This window comes from Panthera uncia, chromosome X (genome assembly GCF_023721935.1).
Source record: "Panthera uncia isolate 11264 chromosome X, Puncia_PCG_1.0, whole genome shotgun sequence".
Taxonomy (NCBI): Eukaryota; Metazoa; Chordata; class Mammalia; order Carnivora; family Felidae; genus Panthera; species Panthera uncia.
Window position 1 is genome coordinate 14,847,968 of NC_064817.1, and position 26,829 is coordinate 14,874,796.

General features: G+C 44.2%; 1 protein-coding gene across 5 annotated transcripts in view; it reads right to left on the reverse strand.

Annotated features, from left to right (window-relative positions):
• The window catches only part of SH3KBP1 (SH3 domain containing kinase binding protein 1), a 328,594-nt gene that overhangs the window by 157,876 nt on the left and 143,889 nt on the right, over nt 1-26,829 (reverse strand). For all 5 annotated transcript variants that reach the window (XM_049643565.1, XM_049643564.1, XM_049643561.1 and 2 more), the window contains one exon: nt 870-973. In XM_049643565.1, coding sequence (XP_049499522.1) covers nt 870-973 — 104 coding nt within the window. The remainder of the gene's footprint in view (nt 1-869; nt 974-26,829) is intronic.

A 26,829-nucleotide genomic window follows, 5' to 3' on the forward strand; every position in this document is an offset into this window, starting at 1 on the left:
AGTTCACTTAATCTCCTCCTTGACTTCTAGCTTCCTTTTTTTTTTTTTTTTTTTTTTTTGTAAATCATGGGGTTCTGTAAGGTCGAATGGTACTCAGGAAACCAAGGCTCTCAGAGAAGTGCATTTCTATATACAGGTACATGTGTTGAATCAGAATGAATGATGACACTGTAAGTCTGAAATCCACAAACACCCAGGACGGAGGGGTTGGGTCTAAGACGCCTGTGCCAGTGTGTGGCAGGGCACTTCGCCAGCAGGGCTGGCTCTGAGCAGCCAGGACCAAGGAGGAATAAGGGAACGTGGTGCAGGGGAAAGAACTAGGGTCTCCAGCCACGTGGACCTGGCTTTAACACTCGGCCCTGACTCCTCTAGGGTCTTTCGAGTCTCTTTTCTCATCTACAAAATGAGGTGCTTGTGATAGGCCACCAATGGGCCAACGTGCAAAGAACCTTGTCACATCTGTCTTATACTAGGTCTTCGATAAATGTCGCTTTTCTTTCCCTGTGAATCCACAGTGTGCCCCACCACGAAGACTGAATTCACCCTCTAGAGATGGCTCAGGGTCACTCTGGATGGCAGGAGTCTCCTAGCCATTGAAGCGGGGGAGAAAAGCCAGGCAGCGGGCTGGGACCTCAGAAATACTCAGCCTGTGTGACAAAGACAGTAATTTCCAACAGCCCACACCTGCTCCTAATGGGCTTGGTGGAGTTCCTCTCTGGGAACCCATTTCCTCTGAGAAGAGACTCGACTAGATAACGTCGAAGGTCTCCTTAAGCTCTAACATCCGCCACAGCAAGGCCAACTGGGGGTGGGTTCTGACAGCCCACCTGAGGCCACCCACCCCCCCTCCCCCTGCGTGGCACACTCACCTCTCCTACTACCTCTATGATGTCGCCCACTTTCAGCTCGAGCTCGTCATCGTTCTGGGGCAGGTAGCTGAATGCCACCTGGCAGCGGCGCCTCCGTCGCTCGCCTGAACGGGAGAAGCAAGATATTTAGATACAGCTCTTGTCTCGAAATTAGATTTTAAAGAGAGGCTTCCTAGGCATGCAGGCAATTAAGCTGACTTGTCTCAAATACGCTCTCTGGGACATGGCTAGAGGCCCGCCCGGCAGCCCTGGTCTCAGAGAGAGGCAGTAGAAAGCAGAGCAATGCTTCTTGGTCTTTTAAAAGCTGCTGGGTCGAAAGGCATGGAGATGAGAAACCGATCCGCTGGTGCAGAAGGCAAAGACCCCAGCCCCGAAGCGCTGGCGCACAGTGTTGCCTTAAACGCGTTTCTGTGGGTGGGGCTTTGTATCTGCTGCCGTTGATTTTTAATGAAAGCTGATGTGACGTGGTAGAGTAAAAAGAATGGTCTGCTTCTAATGCTAGCAAGGCAGAGGAAATTTTTCCCAGTGTGCAAAGGAAAAGATAAAGCATCCTGGCCTTTTTCTTACTAATCATCACCCTTTGAATGTGGTGGAACTCAGGCCTGATAAGCAAAGGCTGATTAGATTTCAGCCTGCTCTTGGTGCCATTTCAAATGCCCCAGAGGGGTTCAACAAATCCACTTCTGTCCTCTTCCCTCTGTCCCAGGGGACCCATTAGCAGGAGGCCTGGCTGCTTACACAGAGCCAACCCAGGCAAATCAAGATAAAAGCCAGGACCACACTTCACTTGACCGGAGGACACTCAAGGGTACAGCATCTCACTCACGCAGAGCGGCCCAACTGGGAGGCCCTGGCTCAGAGCTGGTTCAAGTACAAATGCAAGTGTCCACACCACAGACATGCACTGCGGGCAGAAAGAACATGCATGTGGTATGTGTGATGGGGGTGGGGTGGGGAGACAGACAGACAGACAGACAGCAGTGGAGGCCCAAGCTGGGGAGAGGTGGACCGAAGAGAAGGACTGGGACCAGCACTGCTCAGAAGTTTGTTGCTCAAGGCTGACCATCTCACAGTGCTCCCTCCTGCCACCGCATGGCCTAGAAAACCAAAGGGATCACCGACTTCAAGCCAACACATTTAGAAACGCTGACATTATTTTTGGATACTGCCTACAGTGACTCTTTTCCTTTTCTAGTCTTTTCCCTAAGAAAGCAAATCCCTGCAGGAGTGATCACAGGCCACATTAAGGCCCCCGTGCAGCATGACATCACACAAAGGGGAAGGTCTGGGCTACATCTCATGCGCTCACAGATCAATATTTTTCAAAAGCCAGTGGCCTAGTTCTCTCTGTTCTATTTTTCTCTGCCCGAACCTCCCTAAGGAAGAACAGAGTCGAACAGAAGGAAGGGGGCAGGAGTTCGGAATCGATACCTTGTCTAATCACGTCTCTGGCGACTGCACAAATACACTCCACCCCTTGGCGCAGAACCCCTAGCCCCCTGGTCCTGACGAGGACAAACGCAGAGCTCTCAGGCCAACTGCCAGGCGCTGGCTGCACTGTTGGCAGGTGGCACAGGGCCACCCATGGAGGGCCTGGCTCTCCCGTGGAGCATGGCTTCTCCCTGTGGGGAGTCAGGAAGAGTGGGTCTGCAGGGCAAAGAACTCTACCGCAATTTCGTGGCGTCCAAAGTGACGGAAGGCAACTCCAGCACTCTCTGTTGTGAAGGGTACAGATCCCTCATCCTATCTGAGGAGGTCTAGACAACGAGGCGGTCTTGGCACCCATCTCCTACTCCCTGGGGCTCTCTTGCCCCCACATACACCTCTGAAGATGAAGTTCTACTATAAATCTTTAAGACCTTTATTCGCTTGATGTTATATCAAAAGCAAACTCTGCAGATACAAATCTGAACACAGAACAAGTAAACATGACAAATGTCTACAGCCCAACATTTATAAGCACAGAAGTCACCAGCCCTCACCAAAGTGACTTGAAAATAACATCTGAAGACCCAGTGTTAGCTGAAATGGTAAACACAGTTATATGCAGGTTCATATATTCACAAAACCCTCTGTAAAAAGTAGCATCTAGCCCAGTAGTGCGCAAATGGCGGAAGAGAGAGTGATGTATTCTTTAACAACAGACTGACACCGCAGACTCAGAACAGACCTGGAACAGAATAATCAGATTTCTCTTGAACCAAATCTCTGCATCAGACTTCCATAAAGCCCTGTCTGGTATCAGGAAGAATGACACATTTCCTAGTTTCTGTCTGCCAGGCTAATCGACATTTCTTAAAAGCCTCTAAGAAGTTTATTTAATTGGTGGCATAAAGTCCTATAAAACACAATGCCAACATACAGGACCAAGAAAAGCGAGTCACAGAGAGATATCCAGAGGGTGCTGATGGTAAAGGCCACCCGACCTTACCCCAGGCAGTAACAGTTTTTCCCTCTGGCACTGGGATAGCAGGCAATCTTTTCTAAAGCACTTCTGGTATCCAGCACCATATCTCATCCTGCCAACCACATGGCTTGCAAAGAAAAAGAAAGGAGCCAGAATGAGCAACCACTTTGCAAATGAGAAAACTGGGGCTCAATGACTTACCCACAGACACCAAGCTAGTGAGTGGCAGTATTTCCTTGGTCTGAGTTCAGAGCTCGCCTCCAATGCTGGATGAACCAATTCTGTTCACATCTTGTCCCAAATTCTCGGCAATTCTGTACTTAACTGCTTCCTGCAATACTGTCCAACACAGCCTGAGGTTTGTACCCAAATTCCTGGACTGATGCTCTTCCAGGTCTCAACTTCTGCACATCACTGTTACCAGGTCTACCCAACCTAAAGTCCAGTTTCAGGTGGGTGTCTGACAGGGGTGCCTGGGTGGCTCGGTCAGCTGAGCGTCCGACTTTGGCTCAGGTCACGATCTCACGGTGCGTGAGTTCGAGCCCCGCGTCGGGCTCTGTGCTGACAGCTCAGAGCCTGGAGCCTGCTTTGGATTCTGTGTCTCCCTCTCTCTCTGCCCCTCCCCTGCTCACACTCTGTCTCAAAAATAAATAAACATTAGGAAAAAAATGAGGTGGGTGTCTGACAATGGGAGACACTGCATTTCAGTCGCCTCTGTCCATCCAAAACTTAAGGGAGTTTAAGGATGTCATTTGCCATTTCTTCCTCTCCTGGCATTTCACTGATGTTTACTGGTCCATCTTGACCTTCCTTGAGAAGGTATGTCAACAACAACGTCATCTCGTTTCAATAGCCGGTATAAACTGCAGAAAAACGAGTATGACTTGCCCAAGGCCGTGGTTTAGGATCCCTTAGTTTGAGCTGTTCACACCCATGGCCCAGTTCACGTGAACTCAAGTTTTAACACATTACAATGGGCTTTTTTTTCTATGGGATACACTGAGTCATGAGAGAAATTTACATCTATTTGCTGATCACGGCCAACAAGACAAATCTGTATTAGAACAACTAGAAAGAGGAGAGAACACAGGCTCTTCCTCCTTCACATTGGGGCCATTGCCACCATCCTTTGTCACTGTGCGCGTTTTCTAGGCCGGACCACTTAACTCCTTACGTGTAATTGCAAGAAGTAACAAACACAAGTTTTACGGACACATGTGCAAATGTGTATGTGCACGTGGCTTACCAAAAAATGTATAGATAAGGCAGACTTCACAGGGGATACTTGATATGTCTCTCCTTTATTGTCATACTGCACGATGGCCACGAAATACACACGCATGACCATGCACTCATATGTAGAAATATTGGCACATGGAGGGCAAGGCAGGCACACTCAGTCTCCCTCACTCGGCCCCATTCATCCGTGACCTTACATTCATGGTCAGCTTTGTTTAATAAAATGGTAACAGCTAGCATTTATTGAGCACTTATTGTGTGCCAGACACTGCTAAGTACTGTGTATGTATTACCCCACTTAATTCTCACAATGAACCCCCTTCTCACAAACAAGGAAACACAGAGATTGCGTGTTCTACCTGAGGTCTTACAGCTCACGAGCGGATGCAACTCCAGAGACACCACCTCCCGTGTCTGACTGTTCTTAAGAATGCTCACTTATGGGTCTTGAGACTGCAGAAAGGACTCGCCGGGCCAATGTGGGACATGGTTAAAATGTGAAACCAGGAAGTGAAAAGCCACAGATCGGGAGCATTTCCTTATAGCTGCTGGATACTGAGGATATAGCTGCCGGATATTTTAATGAAATAAAACTGGTTGGAAAGGGAGGAAATGAAGTACACTCACACTCTCTAAACATGACATAGCAGAAACTAAAAAAGGGTGCCATGACCCACGTACAGACAGCACACTCATCTATATTTTAGAGCCTTCCAGGGTCTTACAACATGTGAAAACTTTACTAGGCCAATTCATTCAATGACCACAAAAATCTAACAACAAATAATGTAGTGGTTGAAAAAATTCTTTGGATCAACTAAAAACTTTCAACACCCACACAGTCTTTTTTTTTTTACATCTCATATCCCCTTTGACAGAACACCAGTGCAACCACAAGGGTCTAAATCGTTTGAGATTTTCAAGGAACCCACTGAATTAATCAAATGGATCCTCACCGCATGCCTAGGGAACATGGCAGTATCCTGAGATCATACTGCAAGAGAAAAAACATTGATAAAGGTCAAAGAGCAAATTAGAAAAAGCCCCCGATTTTGTTTCCAGGGTTAGTTACTTCTGGCATTTTCTCCAGATGTGGCCTGGGGACCACCTACCTATGTCAGAAGGTTGAAATGCAGAAAAGATCTATGGAACTGTACTCTCTGGGCAGTTGGGGTCAGGGACCTGCATTTAAACCTGACTCACCATGTGACACTACCCACAAAAATCTAAACCTCGACAACAAATCAGTGCCACTAATTACAGGTGACAACGGGTAACGGCGGGTGACTAGGAGAAAACACCTTGTGGGAACAGGTGATCTCCCTTTAGAGGACTGCAACCAGCGGTTCTCAGTCTTGGCTGCATATTGAAATCACCTGGGGAGCTTTCCGCACTCTAAACAGCAGTCCTTGAGGAACTAGGTCTCCACAGAATAACAGCTTTTCCCGAGGCTGGGGCAAAGCAAATACAAAGTGAGAACGGAGCAGCCACGAACGCTAACACCATGAAGTGCTCAAACACTGGAAGGGTCATCTCAAGAGGACACAGAGAGCAGCTTGATGGGGCCTCCACTGGCCAAGCTGGGGACAGTTCCAGCAGGTACTGAAGGTTGTATAATGATTCGTTCACTTCCAAAATTATTCATGAGCCCAGACTGATAAGTTCGAGAGGTAGCTAGGTTGCCAGCTACCTAGGTGAATGGGTAAGATTTGATAGATAGGTACGGGGCAAGAAGGGAAAGTTCTCCTTTAGAAAAAGAATGTCAGCTGATAAATACAGAAATGATAGAAATAGACAATCACCATTTTATAACCATCATGGCAACCAATGATTCTGGCCAGCATCAATGGTTGCTAAAACCACTGGGTGAAAGCTTGTTGGAGATTAGGACTTGTAAAGAGTCTCAGAGTATCTCCCCACAGATTATTTATTAATTACGAAAGGAAAACGGTCTTCTTAGAATGGAGAAACTGGACAGACACAGCCTTAAAGTTCACATCGCCAATAATGGGACTCTTTATGTGGCATGCAGAGAAGGACTTAACATCACCTACAGAATGCTTCCACCCCAAACATTTCCCCTAAATCTGACCGTGAGAAAACAATCATGCAAATCCAAACCGATGGACAGTCTACAGAAACTGACATGATTTTTTAAAAAGTCTTTTTTAAGGGGCACCTGGGTGGCTCAGTTGGTTGAGTGTCTGACTCCTGATTTCGGCCCATGTCATGATCTCATGGTTTGTGAGTTTGAGCCCCACATGGGGCTCTGCGCTGACAGAGTGGAGCCTGTTTGGGATTTTCTCTCCCTCCCTCCCCCTCCCCACTCATCCTCTCTCTCTCTCTCAAAATAAATAAACTTTAAAAAATTAAAAATATTTTTAAGTCACTATCACATACAATTTTTAAAAGGCTAGGGAACTTTTAGATTTAAAAACAGTAAAGAGATACAACAACTAAATATAATGCAATCCTTAATTGCATTCGATTCTCTTAAAAAGGTTATAAAGGGCATTATTAGGAGAACTGGGGAAATCTGAATATGGACTAATACCAGATAATAGCATTATATTGATGTTCCATTTCCGGAGTGTGTCTGTTCATCCTATTGTAGTTACATAGGAGAATGGCCTTATTCCACAGTATTCAGGGATGACGTGTCCTGGTATCTGTCACTTCCTTTCAAATTGTTTAAGGAGAAAAGGAGTGTGTGTGTATGTGTGTATACGCACACAATACATATACATATACATACACACATAGAAAAAAACAAATGTGGCAAATTGCTAACATAGGTGTTCGCTGTAATACTGTTACAACTTTTCTGTACAGTTGAAATTTTTCTAAATAAAAATTTGAGGGGGGAGAGGAAAAAATACAGATGACCAGACCCCACCCTTTATCAATGGTCTGGGGTGCAGCCTGGGCATCTGTATTTTAAGAGCTCCTCAGGTGAGTCTAACAAACAGGATCGAGAGACATCCAGACAGATCAGCTGTCCAAAAAGACATGGGATTTTCCAGGACCATGCTATACAGGTTCTAACGTGCAGCTTCTTTTCCCAAAAGGGAGAAAAACCAATCTCATCTGGCAATATTAGCCTAACACATAACCCAGGTGAATGCTGCCACGCTGTGATTTTTATTTCACAGAACTTTGGAAAAGTTGCACCAAACAGCCTCTAGCTCTGGAAGTGTGCTCCTGGGAGACTGGGGGATGGGAAACATGGCACCCTCTGCTATGATTCATGAGCCACTAGTGCTGGGGGTGCAGCAACTCCCCAAGTTAGTGAGCAGATTCCAGATTCCTGAAGAGGCTATTCTTGAGTCAGAAACCTCAATTTATGCAAGGGGCCAGGTTTCCTATTTCAAGATGGAAAGACAATACCAAGTAAACAAAATACATGTGGAGAATCATCCCTTTTCCTTGAAACATCCAGTGGATTTGGCATGCAAGGAAAGAGAGACAGTTAAATGGCTGATCTTGCTGGACCCAGCATCATACCCTTTGCTGGGAACATTCCTACTCCTCATCCTGTTTCAATGTAACATAACTCAGAGGAAGAGGAGGACCCTTCAGAGGTTGATGGCATGCCAGAAAAATGAGGAACTAGTGGGTCTTTCTCGCCAAACCCTCTGGCTGTGGCTGGACCATTACAGCGGAAACGTATGGTATTTAATTAACCAGCACTGTTTGGTCCCTGGAGATGAGCCTCCTTGATTCTCTTAGGGCTATATAATCAATATCGTTGCACGGCAGAAAACAGTAAATCCATGTGCCTGCTACTTCAAAAAGGGAAGGTTCATCTGACAAGAGGTTATAATTATGCCAGTGCTCATTTGCTCCCAAGTCCTACCAGAATACAGGAGAAAAACGTAGATTCAGTAGGGAACCATTTATTATGGCCTCTAAGCCATGGGGGATGGGAAGGGAGGTAGGTAAAGTCAAAAGTCACATAAGGAAAATCAACGGGGTCTTGTTGGAGATGAAGGAGACAAATACTGATTAGGTGTCCACTATGTGCCAAGAACCGGGCTATGCATGTCACATGCCTTCGCTTAAGTTCTTGCACCAACCCTGTGAGCTTAGGGATGCTGGCCCCATCTTTCTGAATGGGCACAGAAAGGCTGGATAACTTGTAGGAGGCACATGAGTTAAGTAAGTTGTGGTCTGCAGCTCTTTTCTTCCACCAACCCAAGATAATACCAGGAAGGCAGATTAGGTGTGCATTTCCAGGGTACTCTGGATGATGAGTTAAGGATGAGGACTTGACCAGAGGAGGTTTCTGGACAGAGAAATGACAACAAGATGTGGTGAGGACAGTGATGTAGGGAGAAGTGGCTGGTGTCAGAGGTGTGCAGGATGGCTTGGGGGAGGGAGCCTAGAAGCAGGCAGACAGCCCAAAAGAAGACAATGAAAGACAGAGAAAGTCTGAAAAACATGATGAAAACCTGAACAACAGTATCATCATCAGTTGATGTGTTTCTGCTGCCCCCTTTGGGGGCCAATGACCCTCTTTCACCGGTCTTTGATCCCAGCACCTAGCTCAGTGCCTGTTAGAGCAGACACTCAATCCATTCCTGATGGATCGATGGATGAATGAACGAATGAGTACCTATTCCACATTCTGTCTGTGGGTCACTGTTTTGTGAACAAACATTTTGTAGACAGTCAGAGGGGTCCTAGAGAAGGACAGAAAGGGTAGAAGTAAACAGTTAAAGCCTCAACCTGGTGTTAAACTGGGCACGCCTCAACGTGTGCTTTTTTAAAAGCCAATGCCAAAATGGCTAAGATGGTAAATTTTACATTGTATTTCACCACAATTTTTCAAAAAGCCAATGCCACCTTGAATTTTTGCAGCTATAAGGACAGAAAGATGGTGGCCCATCGTCTTGCCATGGGGTCAAAAGGGCCTCATTCTCCACTAACATCGTAGTCTGAAGCATCTGTGATATTAAACAATGCGTGATATACTCGCGTTTATGGTCCACTGTCAATCATCCACACCAGATAGCAGAGCAGGGATTTACCTGAGCGAGAGATTATGTATGTTGGATTTTAAATGTAGTCCCATTAAAAGACAGAAAATACTTAAATAGGGAGGGATATATGCATAAGCAGGTTCAGGGCAGCATTGTATCTAATAGTAAATGAATATGTGCACAGAGATCTGTACAGGAAACACCCTGAATGTCCGCTGAGAGGGAACGGCCACATGGTATATCCAGGCCACGCAAGGATCTGAGCGGCCTTTTAAATCAAGCAAGCGGTTCCATGTGTACTGACATGTAAAAGGCGTCCATAATACATTAATATGTGAAATATACTCCCGACATTGTAAACACATACACACTACACTCCCTTCTTCCCTCTATAACCTCCACCCTAGACTCCAAAATTTACTCTTATCACCCAGAGCCTAGTCATAGAGTATGTGCTCAAGAAATGTTTATTAATGAATAAATGGATTCATTCAACATTCAGTTAACATGTGAGGGCCTAATACAATTTAATGAGTGAAATAAAGGGTGTGTATGTACAAGAACACGCTTGTGCAAGGATAGAAAAGGGTATAGAAGGGTATGCCCCAAATTAACGGTAGTATTTTTGGAAAGGGGCATTAGCAGAGTGTGAAGACAGACTCATGTAAATGTTTCTGCACGTCAATTTGTTTTTCCAGAGAGCATGTAGTAATACACCGTAGTAATTTTTAAAAATCATCACGGTCACCTGTTAAAATAATTATCATGCTTTATGAAACTTAATTCTTCCGATTATGCTTTGATGACATTAAGAGTAAAGTTAGTTCCTATTCTCCAAGCCACTGGATCGGGCAGAAAGGTGGCTGCCACGGGCTGAATATCAAGGGGGCTCTGAACCGGTTGCGGCTGGTCCCTGACGACAATGGGAGGTGTGAGCCCGGAGAAACAGCTCCACACCTGGAGCTCAGACTAGTTATTACTCTGATCAGAGCCGCCACCATATCCTATCAGTTATGGATCCAAGGTCGTTTTCCCTGGCCTGAGTGCACAGACCACACAGCGTAGCCATCTCCCTCCCAGCGGCAGGGGCTGGGAGGGGTGAGGGGGAAAGGGGGGGGGCTGTGTCTATCTTCTGAGCCTGCTCACTCACGACACAGGAACGACAGATAACCTAGTGGATAACCAGCACTACGACTACCTCATGCTCTTTGCCACTGAGTGGCCCTTCGCCTCCGTTTTCTCATGTCTCAAATCGGAACAATGGGGACAGACCTACTTCGCAGAAGGGTTCGCTGTCACCTGACACCCTCCCTTTTTTCCACTTGTCTTACCATTCATTAATGTGTTAAAAGGCACCTTTGTGAATGATTTATGCCAGTTCAACTAATTTTCTTTTTGCCGGCCTTCCCTCCCCGTCAGAGCAAGATAAAGAAACCATACTGAAAACCACGGTCAGTGATGTGGCTAAGCAGTCTCCGGGTCTTCCCCTTTCCCTAGGCCAGTCCCAGGGGGTGGTTTTGGCCTTTCAGGATGTTCTTTAATCTAAACAACCCACAGCAGACCGTACCAGGGCGACACTTCCCCAAGTGTCCCTGGCCTGAGTTCCCCAGTTCAGGACGCCTTTCTCTGGGGGAAGGGAGTCTGGACGTTCAGAGGAGAAAATCTGATACATAAAGCACACTGCTTTTCTCCACTTTAGCAAGGCTTATTCTGGCAAAATGCCCAAAAGAACTCAACATATTTATAGAGTTTTGTTTGATCTACTTTTAAATGCTCCATGCAGAGTCATTCAAGTGAAATGAGAATACAGATTTTCAAAGGGAAAACTGAAGGAAGGTTCTAAATATAAGTTATTTGTTGAGCATAAACAAGATTTCTCCCTTCGATCCAACACACTCCCTCTAACGCATCTATTTTTAAAGGCATTCTCAAACTTTGCTGCTGATGAAGAGATCAGACCCCTAACTTTTACAGCGAAGGGGGGGAGTGAGGGAGGGAACAAGTGCAGGGAGGGGGAGTGCGCATGAGCACACGCCTACTTAGGAACTGTGACAAAGGTCTAGAAAATCTGAGAGACCCTCATCTGGGGGCCACCTCCCTCGCCTATGCTTAGAGGATTCTCTGGGGAAAATACCTACCACAAACAAATCTAGAGTTTCCCAGTTTTTAAAATCGGTCCTCAAAACAGCCATTGTCCTGGGAAATTTACAGAATGACAGAAAATTCCACATTTCTCTCTTGAGGCAGAAGAGGAAAGATCTTTACTGCAGCTAGTCAAAATGATTTTTTTCTAATTTTGACTTTTTTCCCTTCTCATCTCCATCAGAACCAAGACAGGGGAGGCCTACGTATTTATGAATTTTCTTGATGCAAAGGGGGTTTGTGTGTGCACAATTCCTTCTTCTGTATCTAAAAGCAGAGATTCTTAACTGGGGTTCATGGACAGAGTTAGTTCAGGGGCCTAAATACGGATGGGAAGAAGATTTCATCCTTAATTTTACTATCCTCTGGTTGAACTCTGGCCTTTCTTTTCACTATGCAATACAGGCAACAAACCACACTGGTGTTGGCAGCATCCAGGGATTTTTATTCCCTACTATGTGGATAGACATTCTCATTTCACATCCTGGTCACTGCAGTTATCGTGAAATATCATTTCCACTCTTCCTTACTTTAAAATTATGATGGCTTCTAGACCCACTGCTGGAACTTGCTATTTAACGCATCCATATAGAATATGCATTATTTATGTGTTTGCAGTATTTTGATGACTGTATTTCGGTATAATTGGTTTCCTTTGCAACTGTGGATTTTGTTTTATTCATTTACAAACATTATTCTGAATAGAGGTCATAGGTTTCAGCAGACTGACAAATAGATTTCACAGCAATTAAAAAGAAAAAAAACCAAGAACTCCTATTTTCAAGATTATGGTTTGCACAGAAACCCAAAGGGGGAGTTACGTATATAAAATAAAGCAGTTGACACACCACGTGCATTCTGTTAGAACGTTTCACAAGCTTTGGATCAGCACCTCATGACAAAAGCAGCACATCGGGTCGCATCACAGGTCCCGATCCATGAGCAGCCGTGTGGCACAGCCTTCAGGAAGCTGCTCGCCAAGTGCCCTCTTATTACCCAGGTCAGTGGCTGGCTAGAGCCCCGCTCTGTCATCTGGCGCCTTGGCTCAGCTGAGCTCAATGGCCACACTCCCTTCCACGAAGGCCAGGACAGCTCATTTGCAGGCTGACACCTGCCACCACCTCAATGTCCCCACTCCAACCAAGCCCTGCGTTTCTCTCCCTTTGCTAGCTAGTAAAGTTACAAAAGGTTCTACAAGGTCCCCCCAGCCAGGGATAAAGTGGTCACTTGGGCTTCCATGTACCCACATAGCCTCATATACACCTTCCTCCCAGCTCTCGTCAGCTGTGCTGTCACTCTTTGCCTGCGGGTCCCCAGTGCCTGCAGGGCAGCCAGTGCGCAAATGTTCCATGAAGGGAGGGAGGTTTGCGCTAATACGTAACCGCACAGGATTTGCCTGGAGCGGCTGCCTGACTTCTACTGCAGTCACATCTTTGTGGTATCCCTTGAGGATAAAGGACCGCAAGGTCAGCAAGTCCAACTGAGACTGGAGGCATCCGACCAATTCTTCAAAAAAGCTTTTTTTTAATAATGAAAAAATAGCAATGCCACTTTTAAGAAGTTATACTTCAGATAACTTACACGAAATGTACAAAGATAAATGCAAAATGTTCACTGCCACCTTATTCAGAAGAGTGAAAAACCAGAATTATCCCAAATGTCCTTTAATTAGGGGACTTGTTAGTCTAGTTGTGGTCTATCTACACATGGACTATTCAAGAGTTGTATAGAGACTCCTGGGTAGTTCAGTCAGTTAAGCGTCTGACTTCTTTTTTTAATGTTTATTTATTTTTGAGAGAGAGAGAGAGAGCAAGAGAGCGCAAGCAGAAGATGGGCAGAGAGAGAGGGAGACACAGAACCTGAAGCAGACTCCAGGCTCTGAGCTGTCAGCACAGAGCCCAATGGGGGGCTCGAACTCACAAACAGTGAGATCATGACCTGAGCCAAAGTCAGACGCTTAAATGACTGAGCCACCCAGGTACCCCATGCGTCTGACTCTTGATCTTGGCTCAAGTCCTGATCTCTCGGTTTGTGGGTTCAAGCTCCACATCAGGCTCTGCACTGACAACACGGAGCCTGCTTGGAATTCTGTCTCCCTCTCTCTCTACCTTCCCCCACTTGCTATCTTTCTCTCAAAAACAAATAAAAATAAACTTAAAAAAAAAAAGAGTGGTATAGCTCTAAGTGAACTGGTACAGCAAGATTTCCAAGATTCTCTTCAACCTAACAATAACTAATTACGATACAGCGTAAATAGTATGATCCTATCTGTATTTTTCTAAATATTAGCATGTCTGTCTCACTGTGTGTTTGGATTAGGTCATACTATCTGAAATTGATATTTTATGGTTGAATATCTGCAAATTCTTATGGTTTGTCTGAATGCATGTGTGGAGATCTGAAGAGATAACCATGAACCAGGTCTCCTCCAGGGAGTATGCATGGGGGCAGGAGTGGGGGCTTATGTGACTTTTATTTATTTATTTATTTATTTATTTGAGAGAGAGAGAAAGGGTGTGCACACAGACACGTGTGTGAACATGGAGGGGCAGAGTGAGAGAGAGAGAGAGAGAGAGAGAGAGAATCCCAAGAAGGCTCCACACTGTCAGCACAGAGCCCAACAGGGGTTCGATCTCAGGAATCGCAAGATTGTGACCTTGGCCAAAATCAAGAGTCAGATGCTCAAACTATTGAGCCACTAAGGCACCCCATGTGACTCTTTATACCCCAACTTTCCTTTATTAAGATTTTATACTAACCATGTATTATTTTAATACTAAGTCTAATTAAGAAAACTTAGGAAGAGTCTAAAAGAAAATGCACAATTCAAATCTTCCAAAAAAAAAGAGCAGTGAAGTCTAAACAACGGAATAGCACAAAAGCTGCCTTCTGAGGGGGCAATTCTGTGGTCATCAGAACAACAAATCCCATTATGAGGGGCTTCCTCTAGGGGCTCCAAATGGTTTTGATGCCAAGGCCCCTGTGCAGGGGTGTCATCTAGAAAAGGACAGGTTTCTAGGACCCCATGAGCAGTGCAGAGAAATGGACCAGGCTACCTGTAAAAGGTTTCTGAGCAGACTTTTTTCAAGCAAATAGGGTAGTAATGCATATATTAGCTCTTTGTTGAAAGCAAATAAAGGTTTTTCTCATTTATTTAAGCAAGTCCTACATTCCTTTTAAGTATGGGAGAATGGCAAAGGTGCATTTAAAAAATGGTTTCTCGTACTCTGACTTTTCATTTTCCAAACTGCTGTGCACCTTTACTCTCCCCCTCAGAGGCAAGGAACTAAGAGTCACGAAAAGTGTAAATTTAGAAATTGCAAATCTAGAAAATGCCAATCTAGAAATCTTGAAGCAAGAAAAATGAATGTGGATTTGTTCATGGACTAGAGAAAGGAACAGCAGAGGGGAGAAGAGAGAAATACATGTGCATGGATTTTTCCAATGACACTGATTTGTGTCTGTACTACTTGCTCCAGCACTTAAATATCTTTTCCCCAACAGTCTTCATTATAAAGCTTTCTATATCAAGTCTCCTCTTGCGAGATGAAACCTCCTGGAGGGCAGGAATTGGGTTTTTCTGCCCGTCTAAATCAGGGGTTGGCAAAGCCGTTGTGTAAAGAACCAGAGAATAAATATTTTAGGCTTTGCAAGCCTCGAAGTCCCTGTGGCAACTGTGTAACTCTGCTATTGTAAAGTAAGAGCAGCCACACAGATAATGCATAAACCAAAGGGTGTGGCTGTGTGCCAATAAAACTTTACTTATAAAAATAAGCAGTACCAGATTTGGCCCATAGGCTGTGGTTTGCCAATCTCTGGTCTACAAGAAGTGATAAGGGTCTAAATCAGAGACCAGGGATGATTTTTTTGTTTTAGGGAAGAACGAGAGACATCGCTAATGTGGAATAATCAGCTTAGAATTGACGCCCTCCCAGGGGTGCCTGGATGGCTCAGTCGGTTGAGCGTCTGACTTCGGCTCAGGTCATCATCTCACGGTTCATGGGGTTGAGCCCCACTTCAGGCTCTGTGCTGACAGCTTGGAGCCTGGGGCCTGCTTCGGATTCTGTGTCTCCCCCTCTCTGCCCCTCCCCTACTTGCTCTCTCTCTCTTTCAAAAATAAATAAACGTTCAAAAAAATTTAAAGAAAAAAAATGTGACACCCTCCCAGACACCATCTGTGACCGCCTTTGAGGCAGGGTTAGGTGCTCCTATGACCACCACAACGGGTGCTCTCCTCACCCTGCCCATGCTGCCCGGGACGGTCTGATTCTCAAATCCCAGGCTGCTATGAGCAGCACCTGAGTTAGCCTCCTTGGGGTTTACTAGAGGCTCTCCTGGAGCCCGACCCTGAACAGTTCCTTAGTAATGACCTCAAAACCAAAGGGACAAACAACAAATGATGAAGCAGGAGAAGGGGAAGGACAAGGCAGGAGAATGTGCTGCTCGATCCTGCGGGCACAGTTGGGGACACAGTAGTCGCCCCCTGTCAGCCACTCTACTGCAGACCACTAGCCCTGGGCTAGGGCCAGGGATGGGTTCAGGGACGGGCAGGGTGGCAGTGAGAGATGAAGATGGACCGGCCCAGGGCATCTCCAAGAAGAGAAGCCCCTGCCCTTTCCCCCACTAGATGTAAGCAGGGAAGACCACAGCATGAAGCCAACTCAGAGTCCCTGCCTTGCCCTCGGACTGGTTATGCAACACAGACATTTCCTTATGACCTGAGCCAGGTTAAGCCAGGGTGACTGTGACTTACAGCTGAGAGACCATTAACCAGCACAGAGTGTCTGAGAGTGGACATAAGGGGTGAGGGAAGCAAGGAGGGAGGTGTGGCCCAGAGAGGTTGGCTTTGGGGCCTGTGTGCTTTGTGGCATTGGCTGAGCCCAGGAGCGAGGAGACAACAGAAGATGCCAAAGACAGAACCATAAAAGCAGCTTACATTTAAGAAGCTTGAGAAGAGGAGCCAGCAAAATAAAGAGGTATAGTGGGGGTGAGGGGGGCAAATACACAGACACAAAAGGCAAGGCAGATGTTTCCAGAAAGAGGCAGTAATCCAAGATGCTGTGTGGAGTCGGAGGCAGCATAGAGGAAGAGGTTGGACAAACCTCGGTATAAACCCAAACTATACCTCTCATTGCAAGTGTGGCCTGGATACATCACAGAACCTCTCTGATCCTCCGTCGCTCCGACTGTAAAGCTGGGAGGATGCCGCCTTCCGCTCAGGGTTGTTAAGAGGACCGCCTACGTGTCTCTCCTGTGACGCTCTGCACAGGGTGGGGCGTGCGGACCGCATTTAGCCCTAATTCTTCACCTCTCATGTACCCATGCCCTATGTCACATGACTTTAGAGTGCTTCCCTTAAAGACAGAGCAGGGTTCCCCAAGCCATGGGACTTGCTTTGGAAAACAAAGTGAAAAGGAAGTGGCAGCGTGCCAGTCTGGAGCCCAGGCCTCAAGAGAACTTGGAAGTTTCCATTCTCGGTCATGCCTCTACCACTGCTATGTGAACGTGCTTAAGCCAGCCTGCTGGAGCATGCGAGATACACGAGGCAGTGCCGGTGCCCTGGGCGTGCAGCTGAGGTCAAGGCAAATGGCTAGCTGACCTCAAGACACGGGAGGAACCCCAGTCAAAATCAGAAAAGTCACCAGCCAGCTTCCAGCTGGCCCCAGACTCAAAAGCAATAAACGCTTACTGTTGGGCCACCGAGGTTCTGTGGGTGTTTGTTACGCAGCATAACTGTGGCAACAGGTAACTGATACGACACTGCCTGACACAGAGCAGATCCTCAAAAAATGTTTACAACATACATGCAGGGAGTAAAAGGCCAGAAAATATCTTCTCTTAGTCTTCTGTCCTGGTAAGTTGAGGGTTATTTCCCTGGACTATTTCTCCATATTAAGGAAGGCCCAGAGGGTAAAAGAAGTTTATAAAAAAAAAATCTTTTTAGAAGTTTCTAGAAACACTAATTTTAAAGGACAATAAGTTTATTCACTTCTTACCTGTTGTAGTATGTTTATCTTTAGCTAACAAATGCAGACGGAAAATAAAGCAGAAAGAAAGCTCTTTTACAAAGAAGTCTCTGACTCGTCATCATTCCCTCCTCAAAATATACACAATGAAATTGAGACCAGGTAACACAGGTGACATGAAGTTCTCCATTTTTTAAATTTCTCAGTTGACAGTGGGTAGAAGGCTGTTGGGTATTTGTCATATTATTCTTGGTCTTTTTTTTTGTCATAAAACATACATACTATCAAATTTACCATTTTTTAAAGATTTATTTATTTTTGAGAGAGAGAGAGAGAATGAGCAGTGGAGGGGCAGAAAGAGGGAGGGAGGGAGGGAGGGGGGGGGAGAGAGAGAGAGAGAGAGAGAGAGAGAGAGAGAGAGAGAATCCCAAGCAGATTCTGCACTGTCAGCCCAGAGCCCAATGTAGGGCTCGAACTCACGAAATATGAGATCATGACCTGAGCTGAAATTAAGAGTCAGATGCTGGGGCGCCTGGGTGGCTCAGTCAGTTAAGCGTCCGACTTCAGCTCAGGTCCTGATCTCACGGTCTGTGAGTTTGAGCCCCGAGGGCTCTGTGCTGACAGCTCCAAGCCTAGAGCCTGCTTTGGAGTCTGGTCTCCCTCTTTCTCTGCTCCTCCCCCATTCACACCTCTGTCTCTCTCTGTCTCTCTCTCTCTCTCTCAAAAGTAAACAAACATTTAAAAAAAAATAAAAAAACAATCGGATGCTGAACCAACTGACTGAGCCACCCAGGCCCCCTCACCATTTTAACCACCATAAAATGCACAGTTCAGTGGCATTAAGCAAATTCACATTACTGTACATCCATCTACCCTTTCATGTTCCCAGGCTAAAACTCTGTATCCGTTAAACACGAAGTCCCCATGTCCCCCCACACACCCCATCCCCTGGTAACAGCACCTCTGCTTTCTGTCTCTATGACTATTCTATATGCCTCATATAAATAAAATCATATAATATTTGTCCTTTTATGACTGGCTTATTTCACTCAGCATAATGTTCTCAAGGTTCATTCATGTCGAAGCACATATAAGAATTTCTTTCTTTTGGGGAGGCTGGGTGGCTAAGTCAGCTGAGCAGCTGACTCTTGATTTCAATTGTGATCTCACAGTTCATGGGATTGAGCCCCACGTCGGGCTCCGTGCTGACAGCAGTCTTTCTTTTTAAGGCTGAATAATATTTCATTGTATGGAGACCACATTTTGTTTATCTATTCTTCTGCTGATGGATGCTTGGGTTGGTTCTACCATTTGCCTACTGTAAATAATGCTGCAATGAGCATGTGTATACAAATATCTGTTCATATCCCTTCTTGATTCATTATATATATATATTTTTTTAATTTTTAATTTTATTTATTTTGAGAGAGAGAGAGACAGAGTGTGAGTGGGGGAGGGGCAGGGAGGGAGGGAGAGAGAGAGAGAGAGAGAGTCAGAGTCAGTCCAAAGCAGGCTCCAGGCTCTGAGCTGTCAGCACAGAGCTCAACACAGGGCTTGAACTCACAAACCGTGAGATCATGATCTGAGCCAAATTCGGACACTTAACCGAGTGAGCCACCCAGGTGCCCCCATTTTATATATCTTTATTAAAATCTTATTTTGAAACCTGAAACATGCTTAAAAAAAAAAACAAACCTCATCACTTAGTTAGCAGTCTTCAGGCGTCATCTAACCAAGTTGAAGGGATGGGATTGGTACCTAGAGTTTGCAACTCAACCCAATTTACCATGAATGATGTAATCCCACACCCACTGAAATAAACATGGCGAGGATATGAAAAGCCTTTGGAGAAGACAGGATTCTGAAACATGCTGAACTGAATGCAAAATGAGTACACATCTCACCACCCATTCAACCCAGCACAATCAAGCAGAGTAAAGAGACTGCACTGCCATGCGGTGGGCAAGAATAGGTGGTTTACCAACGGCAAAACACTGTTTTAACTTCACCACTCAATAAAATTGCCATAAGGCTTTCTCAGCAAAGAGCTAGAATTCTCTAAAGTTCTCCCAAAGCTTCTGACGGGTCATGTGGAAAGCTGATTCATCCAATAAATGTTTGTTGGCTGTAGGAGCTCAAATGAGCTGCAGAGAATATGCAGCATAGACCAGAATATTCCTTCCTAGTGACCCTGGAAAAGGTTTGAAAGAAAAGAATGGAATCCTTAAACTTTTTAAGATTCCAAAAGGCTTACTAGCCAAAATGAGCGTTCGCAGAGCAAAAAGCTTCGCAGGACTATCTATAAACAGCACCTTGAGCCTAATTTGAAGAACTAGTTATGTGCTAATGAAGACCCAGAAATTTGCCATCAAAAGGGTCAAAAGCTTTTAGAAAGGGTCCTCAGGTTAAAAAATACTGGATAGGGCACCTGGGTGGCTCAGTCAGTTAAGTGTTAGACTCTTGGTTTCAGCTCAGGTCATGATCTCATTGTTCATGAGTTTGAGCCCCACATCGGACTCTGTGCTGACAGTGTGGAGCCTGCTTGGGATTCTCTCTCTCCCTCTCTCTCTCCCCCTCCCCTGCTTGCACTTGCTTTCTCTCTCTCTCTCTCTCTCTCTCTCTCTCAAAATAAATAAACTTTAAAAAATACTGAAAACTTTTCAATCTTTCAACTTGTAGATAAAGAAATAGACATTTGGAAAGGTGAAATGAGGGGCGCCTGGCTGGCTCAGTCAATGGAACGTGAGACTCTTGATCTCGGGGTTGTGAGTTCAGGTCCCACATTGGGTGTAGAGAATACTTAAAAATAAAATGTTTTTAAAAAGAAATGAACGGTGAAATGACCTTCCAGAAATGGCTACAGGCCAAGAGAGCTGAGAAATGCATGGATGTCTCAGAAGTTCTCCAACCAGGGCCTCTGAATTATCCTGGGCAGAAGTATGAGAAAGAAAAAGAAACACGGCGGTCTTCCAGCCGCTACAAACTGACAGTCAAGTTCTAAGCCACTGAAAACAGACAGGATATTTGTCAACTATTATCAAGTCTTGCTGGTTGCGCAGGCCCTGTCTGCCTCCGGCCATTCGCAAGCTAAGGGTTGAAAGAGAGGCCATTCAGGCCTGCGTGGTTTTGTTTGTTTGGTTTGCTTCAGCATAAAGCTGACACACACTCTAATAAATGATCACTTTCCATTTTCCACTTCAACTTGGGCTTTTGATAGAATGAGTTCATACATCAATATGAATGGATCAATACAGTTCAGAATTTATGAAGATGTGGAGGGAGGGAGAGATTTATCCTGCACCTCCTCCTTTCTTCCTTGCCACCTAGGTTTGGTCATTTTGTAATGTATTAACACACCCACTTGAGAGGATCGGTAGGGAGTAAAATTAAATCACATCCTACGTAAACTTTTCTAGTAAAAGATTTACGGTTAAGCTGCAACACGGTTTCTATGGATCATCCTGGATTTCAATGATCCGTGTATTCCTGTCAAGCCTGTACAAATGTAAATAAAAGTTAATGACATACGTGTACATAGCCTAGAGACCTGATCCGGGATGGAATGGAGCTTAGAATAAGTCATCACAGAGAGAGGGATGGAAAAGGAGCCAGGGAGAGAAGGAAGAAAGAAAGCTCTTAAACATGATTGCGGGGGTACCTGGGTAGCTCAGTCAGTTAAGTGTCTGACTCTTGATTTCGGCTCAGGTCATGATCTCACTGGTTTGTGGGATCGAGCCCCACATCAGGCTTTGTGCTGAGCATGGAGCCTGCTTGGGATTCTCTCTCTCTCCCCCTCTGCCCCTCTCCCCTGCTTGTTCTCTCTCTCTCTCAAAATAAATGATTAAACATTTATTTTTTTAATTTCTTTAAATTTCGTTTTTAATATTGATTTATTATTTTGAGAGAGAGACAAAGTGCAATCAGGGAAGGGGCAGAGTGGGAGACACAGAACCAGAAGCAGGCTCCAGGCCCTCAGCTGTCAGCACAGAGCTTGACGCGGCACTCGAACTCATGGACCGTGAGATTTTGGGGAGAGAGACAGAGACAGAGAGACTGAGTGCGAGCTGGGGAGAGGCAGAGAGAGAAGGAGACACAGAATCCAAACCAGGTTTCAGGCTCTGAGCTGTCAGCACAGAGCCCAACATGGAGCCTGAACCCATGAACTACAAGATCATGACCTGAGCCGAAGTCGGACGCTTAACCAACTGAGCCCCCCAGGTGCCCCATAAATAAATAAACATTTAACAAAAAACAAAACGGGGGGCACGTGGGGGACTCAGTTGGTTAAGCATCTGACTTCGGCTCAGGTCATGATCTTGTCGTCTGTGGGTTCGAGCCCCGTGTCGGGCTCTGTGCTGACAGCTCAGAGCCTGGAGCCTGCTTTGGATTTTGTGTCTTCCTCTCTCTCTCTGCCCCTCCCCTGCTCATGCTGTGTCTGTCTGTCTGTCTGTCTGTCTGTCTCTCTCTCTCTCTCTCAAAAAAAGAAAATAAACATTAGAAAATTTTTAAATAAAATAAAAAATAAAACAAAACATGACTGAATTGCACACGAATTCCATAAAAAAAAAAAGTCAGAGCTATAGGGACAAGGTTTAAGAGGAAAGGTGATGTATTTTTTTAAGCATACAGCTATGCACAAAACAGATACCGAATTTGCATTCCTGGCTCTTTTTTGTTTGCCTGTCCCCGTCCACAGTGTTGTCAGACACATCAGTAACTTGCTTACTTTTTTCTTTGTATATAACTTTTTTTTGTTTGTATAGATATGCCTTATCTTTTATCTCAATGATTTCATCAAAAGTAAATTACAAAGGAAGCTAACTTCTTCAAAAGAAACAAGCTACTCCCAATGATACTATCAAAGAGTTGATTTAAAGCTTTTTAAAAGTCAAACATAAAACTGATGTCATTTTTTTTTCCTAAACAATGTGTTTTTTTTAAGATAACAATTAACTGCATGCTTGTGTTCATTTGTTTGCTTTAATCTGTCAAATAGCATGGCCTAGAAAAGGGTCAAAAAGAATACAGGGGAAACTCAATAACAAAACATTCTGGAAATCTGATTTTGCTTCGGAAGGAATGACGATACTGAAGAATCCATCCAAGCTGCTGGCTGTGGGGAGAAGGGAAAGAAGCAAGAGAGGGGGGGGGTGGGGGGGGGGGGGGGGGGGGGGGGGGGGGCAGGGCCGGCTCCAGACTTCCAACATCTCTAGCAACCCAACTGGAGGTGGTTACACAGAAATATGAAAACACAATACTAATCAGTGATAATTCGTAATAATGGGTTCCTGATGAACAGAATTAACATATAATCACATAATCTAACCACCTCCCTTGATTAATATCTTCATTTTCCCTCCCTTGCTCTGACGAGAGTGATGATGAGCAATCAAATCTCAGAGAGGATGAAGTGCAGAAAGGAAGGGAAAGCGAAGTCTGGTCTGTGTATTCCAACAAAAAAGGGAAGAGCAGACATACTGTTGTATGTAAAATAAACTCAACTCTACACTTTATTTAGAAAACCTTGCGGAAGGGTGACAAACCAAATACAGATTAAAATGATGACAGAAACTAGAGCTTCCCTTACCCTGGAAATATTCCCTTGCTCTCAGCTCATGTTATACTAGGAAACAGGAAAAATGGAGGAGCTGTCTCTCAAACACAGTTACCCTCATAACTTAATTCTACTTTCAGTCTAGTTCGAATCTCCTCCTTCGAAAACCTTTTTTGCTTTCTCACTCTACTAATGGCCCATTATGAGGCTGAGAGCCAGATTCAGTACTTACTCTCATGATCCACTTTCTAAAACGGACCCTTAAGAAGTCTTCCCTCTCCCTCAGCACTCAGTAACGAAGGCAATTGCTCTGAATCACCGACTTTCAACAGCTTTTCCTTAAATATATAACTAAATATAAAGCTTCTTCTCCCTCGGGTAGTTTTCTTTTCAATAACTCACTCCGCAAAAGGGTTAGGGTGTGTGAGTACAAGCATATACTTCCATCCGATAAAGTAGGCTCCAAGATGAATATAATAAGGCCTCTTTCTTCAAGGAGCTTATAATCTAGTAAAAAAAGTCCAAGTATAAACATGGATACACACACACACACACACACACACACACACACACAAGCACACAAGTGTATTAACAGAATAGAATGCAGCTACAAGGGTCCAAAAATCATCATTTAAGATGCGCCATTCCCTAAGGCTTTCTGGACACTATCACTCATCACTGCTTATATTTTTCTGAGATGAAGGCAGTAAGAGACCTTCCAGGTCTGCCTTTCTGCGGCATCCCGTAAGTCATTTTCACTTCTGCCCCCTTCAGTTTCCTTATATTTACAACACACCTATAATGGCGACTGCCCCCTCCCCACCTTCATGGGCTTAGTGTAAGATGGGAGTGAGTCTTTCGGTCCTTGTCTACGTATACAAACCGGAAAGCTCTATCCAAGCTAAGGAATTTTGGTTTCTATCAAATGTATTTGTTAAATAAAATACAACATTTTGTAATTTCCATTCATCCGCCTTCTGAAAGCGAGGGACCGATAAATACTATCAGTTCCCTCAATATTACAGGGGAACATTTTTCAATTAACAAGAGTGTTCCACAAAGAGCTATTATAAATATTCAAAAGTTAAATTCTTCTGTGTATCAGTGATAAGAAAAAAAAATACAAGGGGAAAAAGATTCTATTTGCAAAAGCCAACAATAACCCCAATCTCTGTAGGAATGACATAAGGAGTAAGCAAGACTGCACAAATAAAACATTAACTGACACTTGACTAAACAGAGTGATGTCCTATTGTCACTGGGTCACTAGAATTAGCTGTCTAGAATTCAGAAGGGATATACATTTTAATTTGGTGATACAGTTGCAAGAACCGGCCCACCAGGATATCTGCAGAAGAGGAGGGGGGCACGGGGGAGAAGAGGCTTTCATTTATACACTATCATACATAAAGACATTTCATATGACACGATACAAGACTGTTAAACAAAAAAAGTTGCAAGAATGTCAGTTCTTTCTAAATCGATGTGCAATGTTAATGTAATTCAAATCCTAATGGAGTTTTTAACAACTGGGTAACATAATTTTAAAACAAACGAGAATAGCTAAAATAGCTTTGAAAATGACATGTGATAACAGGAAGGACAAAAGCCATATCATATACTAAAATGTCCTATAAAGCCACGATAGTTAACTACATTGGTACAAGAATGGTAAAACAAATTAATGGGACAGAAGTGAAAGTCCAGGAAAAATGTCTTATATATAATAACATATGATAAATGAGACATCACAGTTCACGGGGGAATGGGTGGATTATTCAATAAATGGTCCTGGAAAAGTGGCTATTTCAAAATAAAAATCAGTTTGCATGCTAACCACATACTATACATCAAAATACCACAGAGATTAAAAATCAGAAGTAAAAAATGAAGCCAGTATAAAGAAGAAAAATTAGGTGAGAATTTACTCATGGAAATCATGAAAGAAATCAACACTCTCATCCCCGTAAAAAAGTACCATTTCTGTACATCAAAACCAGTTGTAAACAAAGTGAAAAGCCAACAAACTGGGAAGCAAAATTTGCCAGAAATGACCAAGGAATAATATGCTAATCAGTAAGAAAAACAGAAAGACCTCGATGTGAGAGCAAAGAATACAAACAAATGACAGAAGGGAAAAAATGCTCAAGAACTCTGTTAATCAAAGAAATTCAAGCTTGAAACCCTAACAAGCACTCTTCCCACTCCTAGTGGTGATGTAAATTGGTGCGACCCTTCAAGAAATCAATTTCATAATAATGGCTTAAAGTTCCGTAAAATACATACACGCTTTTTGTCCAGTAATTCCACATCTAAGAATCTTTCATAAAGAAATCATCAGGGCTGCGGAAAAGATTTATGAGCAAAAATAGCCAATGCAGAGTTACAATGGCAAGAAAAATTGGAACCCTAAATGGATTCTTTCCTTTCCAGGAAAGGCTCTCTCTATGAAGCACAGAATTCAGAATATAAGAGGTTTGCCTTTTGATTTACAGGGAATCTCATTTTTTTTTTCTCAAGAAATGAACAATAGAATGCCACAGTCAGTTCTCTACCCTTCTCAAATCGATTATCTAATATTTAGGTCATCCCAGCAAAACAGTGTCTTTTTGATCCCTCACACTCACTATCTCCTAGGCAACTGATTGAATGAAGAAAAATAGCGTCACTGAGAAACATATAATTTTTAAAGACTTGAATAAACGGAATGACACATCTTGTCCATCGGCTGGGAGGGGGTAGTGGTAGGGGATGTAAAAGGGAAAGATTCAAACAGACAGACAGGCACAGCCAGACATTGCATTTTAACACCACTCTGTGTGGTAGTCGTCAAAAAAAAACCCATCCCAGCTTTATTGAGATATAATTTACATGCCATACAAATTCACCCATTTTAACTGATTAAATAAATGGTTTTTCTATAGTCAGAGAGTCGTGCTACCATCACAACAGCCTAATTTTAGAACATCTCCATCACCCCAAACAGTAACTTCTTGTCCATCAGCAGTCACTTTCCATTCTCACACTCAGCTCTGGGCAGACACTAACCTATTTTCCATGTCCAGGGACTTGTCTCTTCTGGACACTTCATATAAATGGAATCACAAAATATGTGACCTTTAGTGTCTGGCTTCTTCAATTTAGCATCGGGTCTTCAAGGCCCATCCATGCTCTGGCATGTATCGGTACTTATTTCCTTTTATTGCCAAATAACAGTCCACTATTTGTTCATCTTTTCAGCTGATGGACACTTGGGTTGTTTCCATTTCAAGGCCATTATGAGTCACGCTGCTATGAACATTAGTGCACACGTTTGTACGTAGCCATAGGTTTTCATTTCTCTTGGGTATAGAATGCTGGGTCATGTGGTAACTCTACACTCAACAGTTTGAGGAAAGGCCAGACCGTTTTCCAAATGAGCTACACCATTTTACATTCCCACCAGGAATGCATAAGTTGTTCACAGGATTCCCTCACAAGCTCTTTAATTTCTCGAAGATTGGCAGTGATGTCCCCCTTTTTTTTTTTAATTTTTTTTAACATTTATTTATTTTTGAGACAGAGAGAGAGAGCATGAACAGGGGAGGGTCAGAAAAAGAGGGAGACACAGAATCTGAAACAGGCTCCAGGCTCTGAGCTGTCAGCACAGAGCCCGACGCGGGGCTTGAAC